This window comes from Electrophorus electricus, chromosome 20 (genome assembly GCF_013358815.1).
Source record: "Electrophorus electricus isolate fEleEle1 chromosome 20, fEleEle1.pri, whole genome shotgun sequence".
NCBI classification, from domain to species: Eukaryota; Metazoa; Chordata; class Actinopteri; order Gymnotiformes; family Gymnotidae; genus Electrophorus; species Electrophorus electricus.
Window position 1 is genome coordinate 10309010 of NC_049554.1, and position 22638 is coordinate 10331647.

Consider the following 22638-nt stretch of genomic DNA (forward strand, 5'->3'; position numbering starts at 1 on the left):
CTTTGACTAGAGTGCTTTTCATTCATAAAAAAAAATACTAAGTAGCAAAAGTCAGCCTTATTGTGGCAATACCATGTGATGTTTGTTTGTTTGCTTGCTTGCTTAACATCTTGTTTTACACCCCAAATCCTTCAGTTTTATTAACAGTGTCATTTTATGGGGACTTATTAGTAACAAATTTGCAGCTAGTCAGTCTGACAATTATACACTGTCATTTAATGGAATTATTCACAACCCAAATAAATAAGTAAATAAATAAGTAAAGCTGTTTTTTGAGCACTAGATGGTGCCATATTGTAGGCTACTAAAGTTACTGTAATACTGGCTGTATTGTGTATATAGGCATATATGACTTTTGTTTTGAGGAGGAAGCATTATTGCAGTCATGCGCAAGCACTCAGTCACAGGAAGACTATGACAGACTTTTGATTATTAATTTGTATGTAAGTACTTTGTATGTGAAAGCAGCTTACACCAGAACTGTGATAAGTCTAAGTAAGGGAGGAAGTGACACAAGCCTTGTAAAGAAACATTTTGGCAAAGCCTGGGAAACTTTCGAACTTTCGAATTCAGCAAGACACACGCTGTCAGAGGTGCTGAGATTAATTTCCTCTTTCAGAGTTGTAAAATGGTATCAGTGGCACATTATAAATGAGCCATAGCATTTCACGACTGGTCCAAGACAGATAAACTACACTGGAATAGATAATTATAATGTAAAACCTTTATATTGCATTTATCACAATAATGACTTCCCGCACTTCCCAAGGCTGCAGTCGTCTTGTCATGAGACAGCACCTAGTCACATGATTCAGTAGCTAACTTCACACCTGCCAGGGTCAAGCTTTATCCTTTGTGTTTTAATGATAAATGTGTACAATTATCGCTAAGACGGTGAACATTTCACATGGTTGTTATTATGTCCTCGAGGATGAAATTCAGAACATGCTCGATGTTTGCGAGTGCTAATCACAGCTATAACCAGCTGTTGAGCGCGCTGAGGCTAATCCATATCACCGTTTTAATTAATTAACCGTTCACACACCAAATATATCGCTTTCTCTAACATGACACCAATTTTTGAAGTGTTTCAATGGCTTAACAGCTTGTAATGTTAAAGTCCCATCATATCTACCCAATTATTAAGATGTATGGACAAGCTTTCTCACCTAAACGACGCGCCAAGGAGCACTTATCAGTGACTAACTGACTCAATAATTAATCACTTATAGATTCTTAATGTTTTCATTTCTAGAATAAGATACAACGTTCGGCATGGAGTCTGCAACTAATCACAGCATTTTTAAAACCAATTTCAAAGTGAGCTACTTTGCTCAAAGGTTGCACGTGGGACAGTGTGTTTAAACTAAGCCATGTACGAATAAGCTTCGCTTCATGCTCGATTCACATCTCCGCGCTGTTCTCCGGAGTGAATGCCAGTAGTTTTGAAGCCCAGCTGTGAAGTCATCAGATCGAAACAGCGCTTTAAAGCCCGTTCACCCGTCAGTTCAAATACTACGTAGTTTAATAGACTGTTTGAACAAAGAAACAAAATAGAGGATGCCTGTAAGATGTTTTTTTCAAACCCAACTTTATTAAACTGTCGTTTCCCACTTTAATCCTGCGTAACACAACCTTACACACAGCTTCAGCTTTGGCTTCGCATTCATAGCTAGTGATATCCACAGCGTATGTGTAGGGTAGAGGCAGTCCTGGAAAAAAAGATACCTCAGCGTTACCTTTGAGAGTAAACGGATAAACAACGTTAACATTGCCACAAGCAAACCACATCACAAGCAAGATAGCTAGAAAGTTAATCTAAATAGTCTCCAACAAAAAAAAACACTAGCTAAAGATGGTGAAAACAATTCTTGTTACATGTAATACACCGTTCTAACTTATTGCCAAATTATGTGATTAATAGGAGTACAACAATAATGCTTCTGAGGTAACAAAGTGTTTATTACCGTTTTAACTGCTAACCATTTTGCATGTAATGTTACCGCTAACTTAGATAGGTTACGTATTTAACTAACTTAGATACGTATTTGGGTTGAAAGTTTTAGTTATTCTGCAAATGCAAGTAGGACCAAAAATCAAATGTGCTCACATTAACATATTAATATAGATTAAAGTAGAACAGAGGAGGAAAAGTAATTTAAAAAAACAATTAAAGAAAATATAAAGCCACACAAGCCATGAAGCTTTAGAAAAGGTTAAGATATTTAGACCATGGTCTTTATTCAGAGCTTTTGCAAAATATATTTGTGGCCGGAGAAGACATGTGACCACACGCACCATGATAGGGTTGGCTTTCTACCTTATGGAATCTGTTATACTAATTTATAGCCTATATATTTTATTGTATATGCAATACTTGCATCTGCAAACAATATACAGTCTGTGACTGGTAAATCTGGTGATGCAAATTGATCCCCCTTTAAAGAAACAATGTGTTCTAACATTACTGTAAAATTATTCGACTAGCTGTTTCCTCTCAGTGTACTCAGAGGACAAACACTAAAAATGTCAGCTACGTCAGGTTAAAAAAAAGTCAGAATCTCCTGAGTCACACTTGTGGCAGAGATAAACAGGATGGCCTGATGTATAGACTTCATGGGGCTAATTCTTGTTATTTGCAGCACAATGGTAGCTGCAGAACGCATATCAAACAAAAGAACCCCCACAACCTCTGATGATTCATCAGAAATAACCTTTCTGTTTTTCACAGTCCTCTTTGTCTTTGGTTAAAGGGTGGGTTGTTTTTTCTCTGGTGCTTTGAAACAACTTGCCCTCTCTTCCTTTAACTTGCCACCCTCTCAGTCAATCTACCAGCTTTTTGTTGCTTTTTTACCAATACAGTTGAAGCACAGGCACTCCTGGCACTGGAACTGCTTTCAGTGGCAGACACCAGCTTGCTACTGGCTAGTGCTATGCTGTTGCCTTTACTGGCAGCTAATGCTCTAATGCTACTGCATTCAGTGGAGGCCACTGAGCTGCTGTTGGCTGGCAAGACAGTGCTGCTGTTTCTGGCAGCTACTGCTGCAGTGCTGTTTTCAGTGGCAGCTGTTCCCTGCTGTAGTGCTTTCAGTGGCAGTTGGCTCTGTAGTGTTGCTTTTCCTCACTCCTAACTGAAATCACATTCCTACATTCAGTTTCTGGGATGGTTAGTAACCTACAATGGAGAATATTCTGACTGCAGCTCAAGAACTGAATTCTAGTGTTTTCGAACCCTCCTCGTAGCCTACTTTCATTGGATGTGCTCCTCTTGGATACGTGATGGCAATAATTGCTGGTATGTCATTTTTCCTGGGTTGTTCAGCATCAATGTATCACAGGCGGTACTGATGAACTTTTTCAAGGTCCCATAAACTGACCGGGGCTATAAGCATTGACTGGCAGGAGACAGCATTGGATTTTCTTTGTCATAATTTAGACCATAGTTGGACAAACATGAGTACTAATTATCTAAAAGCAGCAGCAAGATTTGTTCTATTTCTTCCTTGAGCACTTTGTATCGCATATAAAATGCCTCAGGAAATTTGTGACATAGATCTCTTTCATCCACCAACAATGATTTGCTGCCTCATTGCTTCCTGGTGGTCCATCATTAAGGATGTGATTACAGAAATTCAAAGTAAGGCGGAACTGTGATTCTTGTAGCTGAGACTCCTTCAATGGCTAACAGCCAATGCTCCTTTCCCTGCAGATGTGAGAGAGCTGACACGTTGGCCACCGAGTCACATTCCCAGCCCTGCAGTCACATTCCCAGTCCTGCAGTCACATTCTCAGCCCAGCAGTTACATTCTCAGTCCTGCAGTCATATTCCCAACCCTGCAGTCACATTCCCAGTCCTGCAGTCACATTAACAGCCTTCTGGTCACATTTCCAGTCCTGTGGCCACCTTCTCAGTCACATGGTCATATTCCCATGCCTATAGTCACATTCCCGGTCCTGTGGTCACCTTCCCAGACCTATAGTCACATTACCAGTCCTGTGGTCACATTCCCAGTCCTGTGATCTCCTTCCCAGTCATGTGATCTCCTTCCCAGTCATGTGGGCAGTATTCATGCCTAGGTCACTTTCCACACCTTCCCAGGTTTCAGCATTTCTCTCCAAACCACCTCTTCCAGGTTTTTCCAAAAAGCTCCCACATTTTGCTTTTTAAAATTTTGGCACGTGGGAGCTCTGGGAAACCTGTGAGCCACTCAAAAGATGCTCTTCATCAGATCACATCTCTGCCAGCCAGTAAACAAGTCACTAAGCAAGTTTGTTTTTCTGGCAAATGCCTGTCCTATATTTGGAAGCTGCTCTTCCAAAATGTGTGGAAGGATTTTTTTGTCCATAGCCTTTGCTGTTGGTAGCGCTGACTGTCCTAAAGCTCATTTCCACTGAACTTCCTGCTGTTGTTAGCTCCCAGGTCCTTTACTATACTTCATATTGCCTTACTGAGGCAGTTCCATTTGCCTCACTGCCTGAGCATAATATCCAAAGGGCTCTTCCTCTTTCCATATTGCATTTGTAATTAAGCATAACTTACAAATTTGGCAAAAGTACCCCTAATGTAATAACATGCCTCATGGTGACACCTTGCTAATATAAGTCTAGAAACAACCCAGGGTTTCAATTATCCACAGACTAAATATATTTTTTCAAAAACAACATCATTTGGTGGTGTTTAAAAAGTTTTAATTGAATAAACAAAGAGAGCCTTCTTTTTTAGAAGATTAGATTGGAAAAAAAACCTAAAAGTGTGTTTACTTCATTGTTTTGTATCCTTGACTTTGATAGATAGAATGACTCAGATAAAAGGGCATGCATTTTATTATTTTAATGTAAAAGGTTTATGTCAGTACCTTCTAAAGGTTTAGATATTTTGTAAAGTGACAACTTGTCTGTCTCCTATATTTAAAACAGCATAATTGATCTGTGTGTGTGAGAGAGAGAGCAAGAGGGAGAGAGACAATCATCTGTCTAAACATTTTTTCAAGCAATCTATGTTATCCTTGAATGACCTTAAACTTAATATCGTCCCATTTCATAAATGTTATTTAGAAGACTTACCCATCACCCTTCACCCTTGTATCTTTCCTCTTATAACAGGAGCATAATTTATACCTCTTAGATGGAATATATTATCCCTTGAGAGAGTCCAGTTGGTTGTACTTATTGAGCTGTTAGCATGAATAATGTCAGCAACGCTTTTAATCCCTTAACATCAATGTGAGTCAGGCAACTGGTCATATAATACACACATACACACACACATGCACATGCATGCTGGTCCCTGTATCCCTGGGGCTGCAAACAGATATAGGTCTGCCTCATTAACCCTGACTGTCTGACAGCTTCCTGGCATGAGCAAGACAGCTGCTTTCCCCCTCTGTTATCCATCTTCCCCCTGCTCCTCTTCTTCACCAACCGTTTACAGAAAACTCATACAAACTCATACAGTAAACAATGGCAAGACTGGCGTAATAACCCACTAGAGAATGAGTGTGAACATCGACAATTACACAAAGAGCAGAGAGAGAGAGATGGAGGGAGAGAAGGCTTGTTTTGTAAATATGGAGCACAATGTCCTGGCCTAAGAAGGGTAGACAGTCAAAGTTTGGAAGTAGAAGTAGAAAATCAGATTTACGACATTAGTGATGCTCCATTTTCAACATCTCAGAACAAGTCAAGGGTATACATTTTTCTGTAACCTTTCTTTTGAAGTGCCAGGACTCAACTCAGTGTGACGAAATTCCCAGATTCATTTGGAGAAGGAGGGAAGCAGTAGAAAGTAAACTAAACAAATTAATAATATGATGTTCAGTACTATTACCACACAGTGATTTGCAGCATTACCTTCTGAAACCAGTGTGAGAATGTTTCTTCTTCACACTACTAGCCACTGACAGAGCAAAAATACTGTGTTTTGATACTTAGTTCATCATGATCAGCTTTATCAGCTTGTTGAGGAAAGTCACAGGCCCTGAGATGAGTGTGAGTGGACAGCAATTTGACATCCCCTAGTGTTCCCTATATACCTTATGCAAGCACCTACATGCACACACACACACACACACACACACACACACACACACACACACACACACACACACACACACACACATATGCATTCACACCCATGCATGCACGCACAAACATGCGTGCACGCATACATATGGACCCACAGACTTGTCCATAATTGGTCAGCATGCTAAACAATTTTGAAAATCCCATTTGTTTAAACAATTATTTTTATAGTTTTTATAATTTCAGCTCATTAAAAATGATCTAAGAATTTACTCTTTTTTCCCATCCTGGGAGACTTAGGGTAATTACTGAATTAGCTCACAATCAGCCACCATCCGCTACTGCTAGTAACTTCAAAGCCAGGCGAGACTGAATGTGCAGAATAAAGTCCCTTTATCATGTTAATGCCATAAAGCAAGTTACGTCGATCACATCATCGTTCATTATGTTCAAAGAATAACTCCCAAAGTGCAGTATCTTTCTGCAAAGGGTGTATATTTTGTCTCTTCTACTATGTTTTCTTTTCTCAAAATAATATTTTTACACAATCTGTTTTTGTGCAGACAAAATGCATATTTACAAATGGTAATACAATGTCACCAGCTTTGAGAACATTGTAGTGGGGAGCAGGAGTTCAAACTCATCCGGTCTTTCTCAAGGACCACTTCAAACTGAACAGAGAGCTGACATAGAGACAAGGAAGGGCCACCACACTGGAAACTGTTGATAGGTCTGTTCTTTCGAAGCAACTCAAATGCATTCTAATTTAAATGTACAATGGAAACTGGATAGGAATGAGTTAAAAATTAAGTGAAAGCGCTGACAGCTACTTCATGCGAAGCTGAGTAATTTACACCAGCAGGATATCTATTTGGATAATTTGACTGACAGGCTCTTCTAAACTTAACTCCTCCTGAACTGTGTTTGAAAGGAACACTTCAGTCAAAGGTGCTAAACAGTGTAGAGTTGTAGAGGATACTGGTTAGTGAGATAAGTTGTGCCAACTAACTAGATATTGGCAATGAGCATTTTTGAGAAATTGGCATTAACTATATACTATACTAGTATATACATATACTATGAACATAGTATTAAATTATGTGACTTTTAAATACCATCTCCGCAAGACTGATATTATGTACACTCAAAGAAGTTTAGCTTTGGACAGAGTGGTCTGTAGTGAACTTGAATCCAATTACACCAAAATGAGTCACAAATTACTGTTAGCTTTCTACTGAACAACTTGCACATACAAACAGCAAGAAAATTTGCCATTTTCCCTTGGGTTGAACTATATTAGCATTAGATGTGAAGTGTGCATCTTTGTGAAACAGCTTATCAAGACAAAAAGGGTGAACTGCAATTCATGTGACTTCTCAGGAGAGCAGCACCTGATAGCATTCACTTGAAACTTGCAACCACTGTGAGCAGGCATATGGCACCTGGGGGCAGGGGTTTGATGGCACCATTTTTTTTAATGGCATAAGTGGAAATGGCAACCTTTTCTTTGCTTGACCTGTATCAGAAAATGTCCATTTGGAGCCCTTGAGATTCCGGTAAGGAAATATAGGGAAAGAACAGCAAGAAGGAATATGCAAGAGAGAGTTGGGAACCGCACATGAAGGTTTGGTGCAAAGAGATTTTGACTGCTATCACAGAGGCAGTTACATGGGCAAATTCAAAGATACACACACACACACACACACACACAAAAACACATTTATGTGAACACACCTGAACTCAAATCCCCATATGCACAGGCAGTCTGATTTGTAACACATGCCCAAATACGCGCTCTTATTCAGTCAGCAGAGGTGTAGTATTTACACTGAATCATTTAAACACTGACAGAAGATGGGAAGTCCTGTCTTTGATGTGCCCCAGGGCAGGAGTGGGGCGGCCAGAAATGTTCAGTAGCAGTCTGTCTGCAAAGCATCATCCAAGCCGTCTGTTCTCAGCCCGAACACTTGCTGCCCCAGCTGTCTAAAATTGTATCACGTTGGACAAATTACTTACGCCTGCCTCGGTGTCCACCACCCATTGCCCATTTAATTTTTCCTCTCTCTTTCTCTCTCTCACTCTCTCTCGATCTCTCGCGCTGCCTGCCTCTCATGCTGTCGTTCTGTTTCGCCCCTTCGGCCCAGACGGCTCACTCGCTCCCCACTTTGTCTCATTAGTATCCTGTCTCCCTCATTCCCTCACTCCCTCGCTCTCGCACTACCTTGCTCCCTTGCCCCCCCCTCCTCCTTCCCTGACCTTCCCTCTCTAGCTCAACCCTTCATCCGGCCCTCATTTACGACAGTCACAGCCCTGGCTTCCTGCTCTCTACCAGATCTCACCTATGCTCTATACACCCCATACACCCTCTGCTCCACCTGCTCTACCCTGCTCCATTTCCTTCGCAGAGCATTTGACACTATGCAGGCCATCCGGACACTGGCTGTCTCCTCCTTTGTCTCTGTTGGAATTTTGGTGGAGGGTAAGAAACTGTCTGCTCCGATTAGCTTTTAATTAGCCTGCAATTAATAATGTACATCACTGTTGCACTTCAGTTTCTGCTCATGTATTTTATCCTTTATATTGTAGTTTTTGTTTTTATCTGTGACGGACGAGGGTTAAGCAGGATGCGGGGACGAGGCACTTCGAACACAAACATACATTTTTATTTCACACAGGAATCAGACGTCTTAACACAGACTACTTAGATCAAACACCGACAACTTTGAGGATGCGAAATGAGACTTATATACACTCATGACAATTACACACAACAAGGATCACAACACAAGAAGGTGTGGCAATACGAACACACACAGACACGCACACGCACACAGAATTGAGGGGGGAGGCGCCGTACCATGACATTATCTTATTTTATTCTGTTTCAATATTATATTTCTGTAAAATAATTTGTAAATATTGTTGTAAAAATAATAATTTTATAATTTTTGGTTTTATTGCTTAGCACATGGTGAGCGATGGGGGAAGAATTCCTCATTATAACATAGATCACATCATATATACAGGATGACAAGCAGCAACACTATATAGTATGTTAGGTCTGCATAAATTTCCTTTTTCTTTACATTCCTATTTATTAGGAAGATACACAAATTTCCCTAAAAGAAAACCTTAAGAGGGCTCAGAGGAGGGGGTCTGCCACAGGAGAGCAGCAGAGAACCTGTAAAATTGGATTCAACACTAGATATACTCCAACACTCAACAGAGAATTGGAGATCTGAATAACTTTGAGACCATTATAACAACGCTAGGTTGTGAGTCACTGGAACAGCACAGTGTGTGCACTTGTTGATCCCTTTTCTAAACAGAAATGCTCCCTATATGTGCCTCCCCATCCCACGCAACTCTTCCTTTTCCCGAATGTGAACAGTCTCTATCTCACCAATACAGTTCAGTGTTGATTACTGCTGCTGTGAACTGTAAGAGTGAGATTATTACTCACATGTCCAGCTCTGACATTACATTTGTTGACACATACAGTAGCAGTCAAAAGTTGACTGAATGCATGTTTTTAATGGTAAGAAAGGCATCTACTGGATTATGTATACATTTATTTCTAAGACAAATATAATTTGGGAAAGGTGTTCCTATATTAGCCTATATATGAATTTATTTTCAAAACACACACAATTTTAGATGCACCGTCAGTTTTCTTTCAGAACAGTTTTCTTTCCACACCCTACAAGTGCTCTGCATATATGAGAAGATCTTCAAGACTAATGAAACGGTATCATAGGTGACTGCCTCATGAAGCTGGTTAAGGTAAGAAGAATATGCAAAACTCTCATCATAGTATAGGACAGTTACTTTAAAGAATCTCAAATCCACTCACGAATGGTCAACCTCCTGGCGTCCCTGTTGTCATGGTTTCCCTGTCTTCTGTTTTTCTGCACTCCCTGGTTCCATGCCTTAGTTTCGTTTTCTCCGCCCCACGTTTGATTTTCCACACCTGTCCCTTGTTAAGTTTGTGTATTTAAACCATGTCTTGTCCCTTGTGTTTTTGCTGGTCTTTGAATAATTTGTGTATGTGTTTAGTTCATTGAATGTTTGCATGTTTATTCGTATGGTAGCTTTTGGTTTGTACTTTCCCTAGCCTAAGTATAGCCTGTTTTCCTATTTGCCTTCATGTGTTTTTTGTTGTTTACTCATGTATCCCCATGCTCTCTGTGTTGGCTCTTTGACCCTGAACTGCTCTAACGACACTGATTCTGGATTTGCCCCAATTAAATCTCGCTCCTTTCTGCACATGCTCATCGTTACACTAAGATAGTCAATATTTGTTTATCACAGCATAATCATGTGTTATTATACTTGTTTGTTACCGTACCTGTTTTTTAAAATGTAGAAAATAGTAAAAAAAAAAACAAAAAAAACTGTAGGTGTGTCCATACCTTTGACTGGTACTGTATATATTACAATCTTACCAGATTTATCTTAAATGACTAGATTTTGGTTGTGAGAGACACATCTTGCATATTCATTAATAGATCAAGAGGAATTTTCTTCGATATGCCACACTGACGTTTTTCTTTTCAGTGAAGTATGAGGACCACAACTTCATAACTCAAAGAAAAACACAACCTATTACTCCATTCTGTTATTAGAAAAAGTCCTCTGTAGAATAAAAGGTTATGGTAGACCTTTCCACCAAAGTTATTTTGTATTCTACTTGCCTAAAACAGTATGTAGATCATGAAGAATTATTTTCCACAGAAAAATCCATAGCCCTTCTGCCAAAGCTTTTCATTGGCAGTTTAAATGAGAAAAACTGAACTTTGTGCACATGAATTGTGGACTGACTCATTTCTGAAAGCTTATCTTTTTCTAACTTGCCTGTTTTACATTTTTAGATAATTATCAAAGTGAATTCAGTGTTTACCCATCTACTGTGGTAGTCATAGCCTCACAGCCAAATGCAGGAATGGAGAACACTTGCAAACACTTTCTTCATTGAATCCTGTTTTGAACATTAGAGTACCTCTTATCAAAAGCATTTCTCAATGCATTGTCATTGAATATTTTGGGTTTTGTCACTTAAGCATCCTTGAGCCTTAATTCCTGTCACATTCCTCGCCTGTTACTGGTATAGGTTGTTAGTTGTCTACATGTTTGACTCAATACTAAGTTTATACACGAGATAATAGATTCATTAATAACATTAATAATTTCCAATAACTCAACAAATAGTTATACAGTGTTTCAGACAATATTTCAAAAAGGAAGGAATAAATTCTTCTAAATGGCTTCTTTACTGCAGACAGTAGCTCCCATACACTGTTGTGCTTCCCCCACTCTGATGAGTAGACCCCAGACTAAGGAGCAGACACGTCATATCCAGCTCCCTGTGCTGAAGGTTGCAGGACATATAAACAAGAGACAGCTGCAGATAGAAAGGCAAAGTACAAATGACGGCCACGGCTGAAATGAAGCCTTGGAGTCAGACTCATAAAAGAGGTCCCCAGTGTCCTCCATTACTCCCAGAAAAGACAAAAGAACCAAAACCAAAAGCAATACACAAACCACACAGACAAGACTGAATAAAAGCCACAAACAGAAGCTGGGCACATTGCAAGGGTATCCTGCCGCAGGTACATTCCAACAGACACAAAGCTATGCCAATAGATTAGAAAACATTGAGATTTAAACTCATAGGGTGATTGGTACATAATAAGGAACAGCTGAGAGGGATGAAGTGTGACAGTGTGTGGTGTGGAACCAATAACTGTGAGCATGGTAACCTGGGTGGAGACACATGCATGGGGCAGACTGGGTAGGATGGGTGGGGTCAGGATCAACAGGAGAGCACACAAAAGGCATAACCTGAACAACGGCCAGCTATAAAGGTAACTGAAAGCAAAGGACAAGATAGAGTCCTTATTCACTCCTCAACGGCGTGGCGATACGACAGGAAAGAATCACCATATAATGGATGTCCAAAGAATGCAACTCCATTTATAGGGTTTGGGTGTCAGATCCACAATTATAATTTTCTTCACCATAAAATTACCCACAAGTAGAGGATGCTTCCCTTATTTCGTCAAAGTAGGTTATGCACCAGGTTTTAAAGAGCAGATACCAAGTGGGTGTAATAAGAATAACCACCAGCATGGTTCAGTTCTTTCTTTGGACTGCTGAGAATGGAATACCAGAAAGTGCTATTGAAAAGAGCCAAGTGAAGCATGATTTCTGCCATTACATTGTTGCTGTCTAGGAGATGCTATCCAAGCATTATGAGCATCTGTGATGTTGGGAGGGCTGACGATGCGGTACAGATCCCTTTGTCAAGTCCCCTATTAGCTGTGCAATAAGAGCATTGTGCATGTCATTACAATGTGGGCATTTTTCTCTCTTGGCAGTTTCATTTCTGTGTTATGAGTCTTCTGTATCTTGATCAGCAACAGCTTTAATATGTCTGGGGAGAGAAATACTGTTTGTTTTCTTGTACTGTCTGTGCCAAAGTGCCGTTTTCTTTTTGGTGATTTGAGTAAAATTTTTTTCAGGTAGAGCTGCATATGGAAACAATTTAGTTAATGGTATTCCGCGTCTGAGCCATTAAGCAGAATTTTGTCATTAAGCTACATATTATACATTAAAGCTAATCAGTGCAAGTGAAGGGCTTTCATTTTAGTTTTCTTGAGAGACAAAATGGTACAAAATGCCTTTTTAAAGGAACATGATAGAATACTACACTACTGTTGCTGTATATAGAATAACAAGAAGATATTTTATCGAGTATCTTAAGGCCTCTTAAAATGAAAATGTCTGATCTTCTGTTGTGAGTCTTGTGCCACTATAGACTAGTGTTTGCAGTTCATACATTGTATCCCAGTCCTGTGATGGTCAGACATTTAGACAGGACTCTGCTTGAAGCTGCTCCATACCTGGCCTACATAAGTTAAGGCTGTATTGTGTGAGAGTGTATATTGTGTGTTGACGGGGGGGGCGGGGGTGAAGGTTTGATAATCAAGATAACAGGTGTGAGTGGCAGTGAGATGTGACATGATGGCACAAGCCTATTTGTTCCTGCCTCCACTCCAATTCAGTTTCAGGACCCAGCTGACAGAATCAACTGACCATGAAAAAGATAGACAGTAACAAAGTACCAGGCAGAGTGTCAGAGCCAGAGACAGAAGGAGAGAGAATCAGGGATGGGGGAATTCCTGCAGTGCTTCACAGTGTAAAATATGTACTTTTTCAAAAGACCTATCCATAAAACTTTGACATTGCTTGACTACTATCAGGATATTTTTACCGTGTTTAGACGCTACTTTTGGTACACTTTGCTTGGGCACAATTGCAAAAAATGACTGTCACACTTTATATAAATTATGAGAAAGAAACATTTTGCATCGTTTCATTGTTCATGAAACAGCTTTTTGAAAAGTAGCATTTCCGCATATGTTCTCAAGGATTCTAACAGTTATGTCAACGATTAATTTCTAGTATGCTGTTTATACTTGTTCCTCCTTCAGGTGTTCAACACCGTAGGGGTTCTCAGTTGAATCTCTGGAAAACTCCAAGGCCACAATTTACTTCTGAACCAGTTTAGTACATTTGCATTTCTGCAATTTCACAGCTTCTGATTACCTGGCTTGGTTGTCCTTGGAGACAGAAGTTGACAAACGAAGCCCGACTTGTGTCCCCTGGGTCCAGGTTGAGAAGGAACAGACATAATTCCCCATAGAAGGAACAGACCTGAACATGAATTATTCACTTGTGCACTCTGAATTCCCTTTGTGCCTCTGAAGATTTCCCATTCTTTGCTTCCAGTAAACTGGAAAAATAATTTTTCCTCATTCTTTATACATTTAATAAACATGATATGCCTATTATGTTCCACGTTGATTAGGAAGGCTTGATTATAACTCATCCATTACATTGCCCATCTGAAGCAGATCCACTGTTAATACATATAGATAGTTTGAAACTTGGTTGAAGTTGCTTCAACTTTAGAATACTCTTCCACAGATTTTTAGTAGCGCAGGCTATTAAGATGTTTCTTAATCCAAATAAATATTGGGATTGAAATTAATTATTACTATTACATTACTATAGTTTATTTTATTTTGTATTAATGTTATTTCGTTAATGTACATAATCATGTAAACTTGGTTTATTATTTCCTGTGAAAAGCACTTTTTAAAAATTACTTTAAGATTACTTTTAGATGAAAATGCTATATAGAGACGTTTATAATAATAACAACAGTATTATTATTATTGCTGTTGGTCCTGCATGCAGTCATAACATTCAGTTCCATTAAAACTAGATTCAGTAGTTACTTTATTTCCTATAAGGATCTTGAGGCATTACAAGTGCCACGGCATTCTGAATGATGCTCAGAGGCACAATAAACTACTTCCTAGTACAGGAACTACATATCCTCCCCCCCCCCACCCCTCTCTCTCTCTTTCTCTCTCTCTCTCTCTAACACACACACACAGACAAACAAACACACCATGTACATGTGTAATTTCTAGAAAGTTCTAGAGGGGGAGGATGATGCAAGATTAGCCCTTCACATTAAAGGTGCTGTAACGGACTGTTAATTCTTGCTGCTGTCAGATTTAGCCACTAAAAACCCTCTAAATCCCAATCCCTCAATCCCTTGCCCACCTTTCAAACCTCTCTCCAAAGCCCCCCTTCTGCCATAGCCTTCCATGTGTGGCCTGTGCATGCACAAAAACAAGTCACAGGCAGGGTTTCACAGGAGTGCCTCCTCCTTGTAGGGACGTTTCCAGATTGGTTAATACAACCAGACTGTTCTAATTTTTAGCTGTTGATTACAAATTCCAAGACTTACATTACTTATATTATATTACTTATATTAGCTTTAATTCCCAAAAGACATTTGCTCAGAAAACATGATAGCAGCTGCCAATCATCTTGGCAGGATTTGGCTGAACATATGGTAGTTCTTAAACATTGACACTGTATCATCTTAGAAGGAAGGAGAGGATAAAAGGAGAGGAAATAAATGTCCTCTCTCCCATCCAGAGACCAGGGCACTTATGCTCTACTGGACTGCCAGCCATGGATGCCACAGATGGCTGAGGATCCCTTGGGGTTTGAACCAGGGATCTCCTGACAATCCATAAAAACATAATGTAAATGCATGAAAAATACAAATTAAACCTTCTTGGCTGGATCTAACAATAACTTATTCAAAGATGAAATACCATCTGTCTTAAACTGTGTCTAGTTGCTTTAATGTAGCTGTTAGCTATCTAATAATTTGTTTTGTTATTAATAAACAATACTACCTTAATAATCTTTGGTTACCTAAACTTAAAGCTGCAGTAATTGAACTGTAATGAATTAATTGTCATTTTTGCTAATTAATTCAGTCCACTGCCACGCTTCAATCACTCCTCCATCACACACCTGTGGCTAAAGCCACTCCCACCAAACACATACACTCTTAGTGCTGCTTCTGCATGCACTGTCTGTGCAGGCAAATATTTGACAGGTAGGCTGGCTCTTTCAGATATGGATCCTGATTGGCCTGATTGATTAATATAGCCAGCCCATAATGAGATTTTTAGTTGTTGATCTCAATTGATTTTTTCAGAGCATCTTTTTAGTGATAAATATTGGGAGGTAAAGACAGATTAGCCCAAATATTCCAGAAAGAAAACCTCTTACAGCAACTTTAAGGAGAAGCAGCCAAACCTTTGGGTTACTGTTGTTTGAACATGGTGAGTGTGATACTTATCACAGAAAAGGGCAAAGAGAAATAAATCTTAAACTCATAGCAAATGTACAAATGTACTTTGACAAATCCACACATAATTGTTAACTATGTAGCATATTAGTAATTGTAGTCTATGACTGACTACAGCAGACATATTAGTAGACTAAAGTTAAGTAAATAATGTATGTCAAATCAAGTCAAATCCAGTTTTATTTGTTACATACATATTTATACATGGTACAACTAGCAATGAAATGCTTTGGCAACTGCCCGCTCACATTAAACCCTAAGAGAATTTAAATATAGATAGATGGGTAGATGGATTTATGGATAGGTATGTTTTTGTAATAGCAAATGTTCTTAAGTAGGCTTTTATTTATGATATAACCCCTAAACTTAAAATAGGCCTAATCCTTGAACGGTTAATAATTGATCATTGCTTAACAATTGCAATTCGTTTTACTTAAGAAGGAATATAAATGGGAAATAAAGTTTATATTACTTAATTAGTCAAAACGGGGAGAATTTGTTTCATATCCTCATTACAGAGCATGAAATTGCACATCCACGAATGACTGATTCCGGAAAAATTACTTTTAGACGATTCGGATGTGAAAAAAATATTCCACGTCTTTTACAATAGTTAGGTTTGACTTTTGTATTTAATGTTTTACTCCGTGGTATTTGCGTCCGGAAACTGTTTACAAAACACGTGGGCTTGCGTTTCTTCCAAATAATTGATTGACCACATAGACTACTAAGTAGTAATGATTAGCATTTACATATGTTACGCCTGAGGGAGCTTACATCAAATGCACAACCACGCGGCTTTGCAGAGTCGACGTTAAATCATTATGAGGGTTTGTCTGTCGCTTGAAAACGGAGCGCTCGCTCCTCGTGTTGCCTGCAAAGCCAGCTGCCTCCGCTCGAAATGCACAGTGACAGAGCAACACGGTGTGCGATTAGACGGCCGGTTGCGATGCGCCTTCGCCGAGCTCCGCTAAAGTGATTCAGAGAGGCTTTGGATGTGACCCGACCATTCACCGTCGATGCGGTATTTACCCTCTGTTGAAAATGTGCTTGAATGAATCCGCACCGAAATCACGAAAAGGAGGCTCTCTGCACGAAGCTGGGAAGTTTTTTTTGAAACATACCACCTTTCACGGTTTGAGGCATATATTTCTCAGTGGCTCGTATCCGCGCAGAGTGGCTTGGCTGCTTGCTTTTTTAACGGCTTTGGCGCTTCTTTTTACTTGGTCGTCAAACAGGGTCCGATACTTATTGTCGTCACCCGTGTACACCAAGGCGCATATGGTGTACGCCAAGCGCTTGGTGTTCCCTGCGGTAACGATTTGTAATCAGAACCTTCTGCTGCCACGGCGAATGAAAAAGCCGGACATCTTCAGCGCGGGAAGATGGCTGGGGCTTTTGGGGAAAAACTGGCAGTTATCCGCTGGAGCTCGGGAAGCTCTTACTACGCAAGGCGATGGATCTAGCATCGGCAATGAGCCACCTTGGTCCCCGCTGTCCCGCGTACTGGACTTTAATCACTTTCTTCCCCCTCCACGCGAGTCGCAACCCTCGATGAGGAAGTTGCTGGACCGGCTTGGGCACCAGCTCGAGGAGATGTTGCTGTATTGTCGATTTCAAGGAGAGCTATGCGGGCCTCGCAACTTCAGCACCGTAAGTGTGTGAACTGGGTTCAGAAGACTCGCTATCTGTGTGGGTTGTGCTTTATCCATTGTGCTCGCGATGCAACAGGTTTTCACTTCAGGTATTGTTAGATATCAGCCTACGCTTGTGTTGGATGGATTCGTAATTCATTCATCTGTGTAACAGGATATAATGACATGCATTTATATAAATAACTACGGAAACATAATGTACGGACACAACGGAATAAGATTCGGTATCGAGATGTATACTTTTTTTCTTAAGAATATGACATGTATCGTATATATGAATAACGAGAAAGTTGTAAAATTGCTTATTTTCTATCCGACTAATTTTCAAATTACTAAAATAATTAGGCTATATGTTAAGTATTCTTGCAGGTTAGGGTTTTCAAATGCAATTTGAGTTACGTTTTGTTTTGTTTAAAGGTAAAGTATTAACGTTTAAACAAAAGTATTGTTACTCGTAAATATTTTTGTGCTTTTTCCTACCCCAAATCTCTTACACGCACACACGCGCGCTCAGCACCACCCCCGAATACACCCATTCCAGTGTCACAAATAAGCACGCTAGTATTTGTTATTGTAATTAGGAGATCACTTTTAAAAAGCGTTTGTTACTCTAAAAATAAGATAATGAGATAATTCTAAAGCAATATTCCAAGCTTCTAAAAATTAAGTATTTCATTTCATTTGCCTTTATCTTGTGTTATAAATGCTGCCACATCTAATATTTAGGTGCCAGGTAAATTCGAAGGGAACGTCATAATTACTAAGATTATGTATTGGTTCTTCAGTCAGATCATATGTATTTTCATAATTTTGTTTTTATCACCTTATTATCACTTAAAAACCATACAAATCTAACTAGACCTTCACCACATACATTACTTGTCCTTGAAGAGGATAGAGTATTGACATTAATGATTATATGGTGCAACTAGTTAGGGATCGTGTATACAGTTTGGTTAGCTATTGCACAGAATGGTGAGGTTAACTACCATGAGGCCTCACCATTTACATTATTGGCAACCCTGAGAATCTTATGCATTGGATGTTGTGTTGGAAATATTGCCAATGGATTCAGGGCATTAAGTGGAATTTGGCTGGTCCATTAACACTATGTGGAAGGGTTTTGTGTAATGGCTCTCAGTGGGGGGAGTTGCCTGTACATTAGGGGTTGATTCACTCCCAACCCATCTCCTAAACCTCGTAATTAATAGATCGGTTGAATGAGGTGTCTTTGGACAGGGAAATAGAATTTGGACAGGGAAGTAGATGAATACTGCTTGTATGAAAATAACCTAAAAAAGACCAAGATGTTTATGAACATTCTTGTTTTTTGTGTATTTATCTTCTGTCATTTGTTCTACTGGTTATATTATATTGTAAGTGACTGAGTTTAGGAAGGTGCAATATAAACACTTATTATTGTACTATACTTAATATTCTTATTATTATTGTTATTAGTAGTAGTAGTGGTAGTAGTAGTAGTAGTAGTAGTAGTAGTAGTAGTGGTGGTAGTAGTAGTAGTGGTGGTAGTAGTAGTAGTAGTAGTAGTAGTAGTGGTAGTAGTGGTAGTAGTAGTAGTAGTAGTAATAGTAGTAGTGGTAGTGGTAGTAGTAGTAATAGTAGTAGTAGTGGTAGTAGTAGTAGTAGTAGTAGTAGTGGTAGTAGTAGTAGTGGTAGTAGTAGTAGTAATAGTAGTAGTGGTAGTGGTAGTAGTAGTAGTAATAGTAGTAGTAGTGGTAGTAGTAGTAGTAGTAGTAGTAGTAGTAGTGGTAGTAGTAGTAGTAGTGGTAGTAGTGGTAGTAGTAGTAGTAGTAGTAATAGTAGTAGTGGTAGTGGTAGTAGTAGTAGTAATAGTAGTAGTAGTAGTAGTGGTAGTAGTAGTAGTAGTTTTAATACTGCTGATACTAATTAATATTACCTTTAAATTAGTAGTAGTAGGAATAATTGTAGTACTAGTAATAGCAGTAGTAGAAGGTGTCTGGGTAATCAAGACACTTATTAGGCACAGTTACCTAAAGTAACTGATTATTTGCAGTATGCACATTATATTTATTTTAAAAAGTTAAATGTTTGGCTTTTAAACTAAAATTTGACTGACTTGTTTGATTTCTTGTTAAATCCTGATCCTGAGGATATTAACCTCTGGGTTATTAGTCAAGAGTTTCTTTATTACGGTTTAAAATACACTCCAGAAATTTTTCAAGGTGTAACCTCATAATAACTTTTTACAGCAGAGTGCAGCATCTTGTTTTCTGGCTAAGTCATGCTGCGTGGGTTTTTATAGCTTGCCTTGTTATTTAGCACCATTAACTTCAGTCATTTTCACCAGGTACTGTTCTTCACTGAAGTGGGTGAATGGCATATGGGAGGGCAGAAGGCTGGAGTGAGGATGAAGCCGTTCGCATTCAAGTACAGGATATCCTTTAACAAAACCATGAGGTTTGTGCTGTGCAACCTAGAAGATTTGACATATCGGTAGTCAATGTGGCCTGGCTGGCGTGGAACCAAGACAATGCTAGAGGAGTCCATGGTGCATGTCCAGTAGAGAGAGAGAGACACTGAAAGAGATAGAGGGAGTGTGAGACGATGAGAGAAAGGGATGAAGAGACAGAGAATGAGAGAGTAACAGAGAGATGAGAGAGTGGCAGACAGAGAGAGAGAGAGAGACAATGAAAGAGAGACAGAGGGAGAGAGACAGAATGAAAGACACACAGAGACAGACAGAGAGAACGAGAGAGAGAGAAGGGGGGATGAGCAGGTGGGCGTAGGCTGATTCTTTCCCACAGGCATGGCACTGACAGATGAACAGTGCACCTTTCTCAGCAGTCTCACCAAATTGCACGCATTACCTTGCCACTACATCAGTGACTCCACTATCAGGAGTGTCTGCAATTCTCAGGGTTCTACCTGTCAGTTGGCGGAGCGGCATCGATCTCCCCGGGAGTTCAGCGGCACTGAATGCACCCGAGACCCTCCAGCCATCTCAGTGGCCTTATCGATCCCCCCCTTTGTCAGCTCATGCATCTGTCCAAGTGGACACACCAAAAGAATAGAATCACCCGTGCAAACCCCAGGCACGAGATCAAAATGCCCATGATGTTTGAGAAGAAATATCACAGGTCATTTGGGACGCCTCCCTCAAAAAATAAGCAGTAATACTGTAGTTGTTAAGGAACAGAAGACCACATATCAGGGACAGAAGACAGCGTATTTCATTACCTCCACTTATACCGAACCTGGTGAAAAGCAAGGAATCAAAGGCAAAGAGCAACTTCTGTGACTTAAAAACTGATAATGAGTTTATGATTCCAAAAAGCAGGGGAGTTCAAAAATTGCCCTGTGAATAATGTAGGAGGTTGGTAATGTGAGGAGCATGTTCCAAAAAGACATGCTAGTATTTATTTTTAAAATAGCTAAGAGGCTTTCTTCAGCATGTATGCGTGAGTGAGCCATGGTGATGGGTAGCATAGCGAGGGAGCTGTTTGGCCATTTGCATCCGTCTCAGAAGGCTTGGCATGAACTGGGGCAAAGTATGCCGAAAATTGCCAAAATCTTGCAGGCTTGTGAGCCTGACCTACCCACTAGCTACAAAACTTGGTGGAAAGAACTCAACTCTTGCAAAACCGAGCGCCGTGTATCATGCCTGCAAGCCTCAGACTGTCAGAGCAGTGTCTTTTTGGGCAGTGATGAAGGGTTCTTCTGGAAAAGGAATGGCTGTCAATTGAAGGAGTCGGATAAGCACAGATTGTGATATCAGTCAGCATCCGCCGCTGAGTGTTGGGTCCTCCTGAGCCACTGAGATTGTCCTTTCCATTTACACCTCACCCACTCCCAGATGAATCGCATATTAATTGTGAAGTATCATTTCATATCACAGTACAGCTGAGTAAGGTGTGTTGCAAGGTTGGTCTCTGTGTTTCCCGTTATGAATCTTTTCATTTATATTTATAACTTAGCTATTGATTTGTTTCGAATCCTTCTAGTCAGTATATCTTACATTCTTGTCAGCAGCAACATCACAGGTCGAGGTTGCTCTATTTTAAGACTTTTTTAAGGAAGATGATGATTCTTGAACCCAGTTCCTTCATCTTGCTTCCTCTCTGCGAGATCCACTCTAGTCAGTATAGGGAGAGCAGGTAATAACCGCTAATGTCCTGCCACTTGATGGATCCTGATAACATTGTGGTTCATTGATATCTAAATTCACACAATGCCTCTGACACACTACCTATTATGTTTATTTATTCAAAGTGATTGGAATATGCATTAGCAGGACATTTAGAGTTTAAAGAACCCTTCAGTTCCAGGCAGGAACACCCTGACCCTGTGTGGCTAAGATGGAAAATATCTGAATCACTCTCCTTCCATGTGCTATTTTCAGTGACAGACTGCTTATATGTCCTGAAGTTCACCTGTAAACACAATCCCAGTGCTTCTTCCACTTCCTGTCCATGTCTAAGGAGAAACTCCTGTCGGAAAGTTCCACTCGAAGTCTCCACCTGCATGTGCAGTATAGTCAATCTTCAACGTGCCAAGGTCGCCAGCAGCCAGCTCTGTTCACCTCTCTCCCTCGGACCTGTTGCCACAGCAACGCTCCCTGCTCGCGTTCACCCGTCTTAGCAACAGCCTTGGTCTCTGTTTGCTATATCTTAGAGAAGACAGTATCTTCTGAAGCCACTCAGGAAGTGTGCCGATGCACGCTAACTTACTCAAACATTTTAGCCATTAGGAGGGGTTAGCAGCATGTTTACAGTTGCCATGGGGAGATGCTCTTAATGCCAGCCATGAAAATAACATAAATGTGTGTACACTTGATGTCAGATGTTTGTCCTTCAGACAGAGTTGACCAGTGTAAACTGGTGCATTTGATAAATGCATTTCATTGACATTTTGGCCCTGCTGATTGAAAAACTGTGTTTTCTTTGAGCAGTATTGTACCTATATGATAAAATAGGGTTTTGTCTGCAAAAGGTTCAGTCTTTATTAAAGTACTAGTACTTAGCCTTTTAAGTTCCAGGCCTGGAGTTTAGTGTTTCTAACAACACCTGGCTATGTGCTATTGATTAACTGTATTGAGTATGTTAGGTTAAGGTTGGAGATAAGTTCTGCAAGGTTCTATATCTTTTGGAAATGTCCGTTTAAAAGTGTACCAGGTTATATATATTGTTTTTTTCCACCATCACGGTCAATCAGCTGTCTCATTGATTGCTTGCATAC

At 39.9% G+C, this 22638-nt stretch overlaps 1 protein-coding gene across 3 annotated transcripts in view; it reads left to right on the top strand.

Annotated features, from left to right (window-relative positions):
* Positions 1-22638, top strand: part of asic1b (acid-sensing (proton-gated) ion channel 1b) — a 157389-nt gene that overhangs the window by 114152 nt on the left and 20599 nt on the right. Inside the window, exon 1 of one of the 3 annotated variants that reach the window (XM_035520620.1) lies at positions 16648-17419. The exons of the other annotated variants lie outside the window; for them this stretch is intronic. Within the exon in view, the coding sequence (XP_035376513.1) occupies positions 16811-17419 (609 nt within the window). The 5' untranslated portion in view covers positions 16648-16810. Of the gene's footprint in view, positions 1-16647; positions 17420-22638 lie in introns of those variants that run through there. 3 annotated transcript variants of the gene reach the window in all.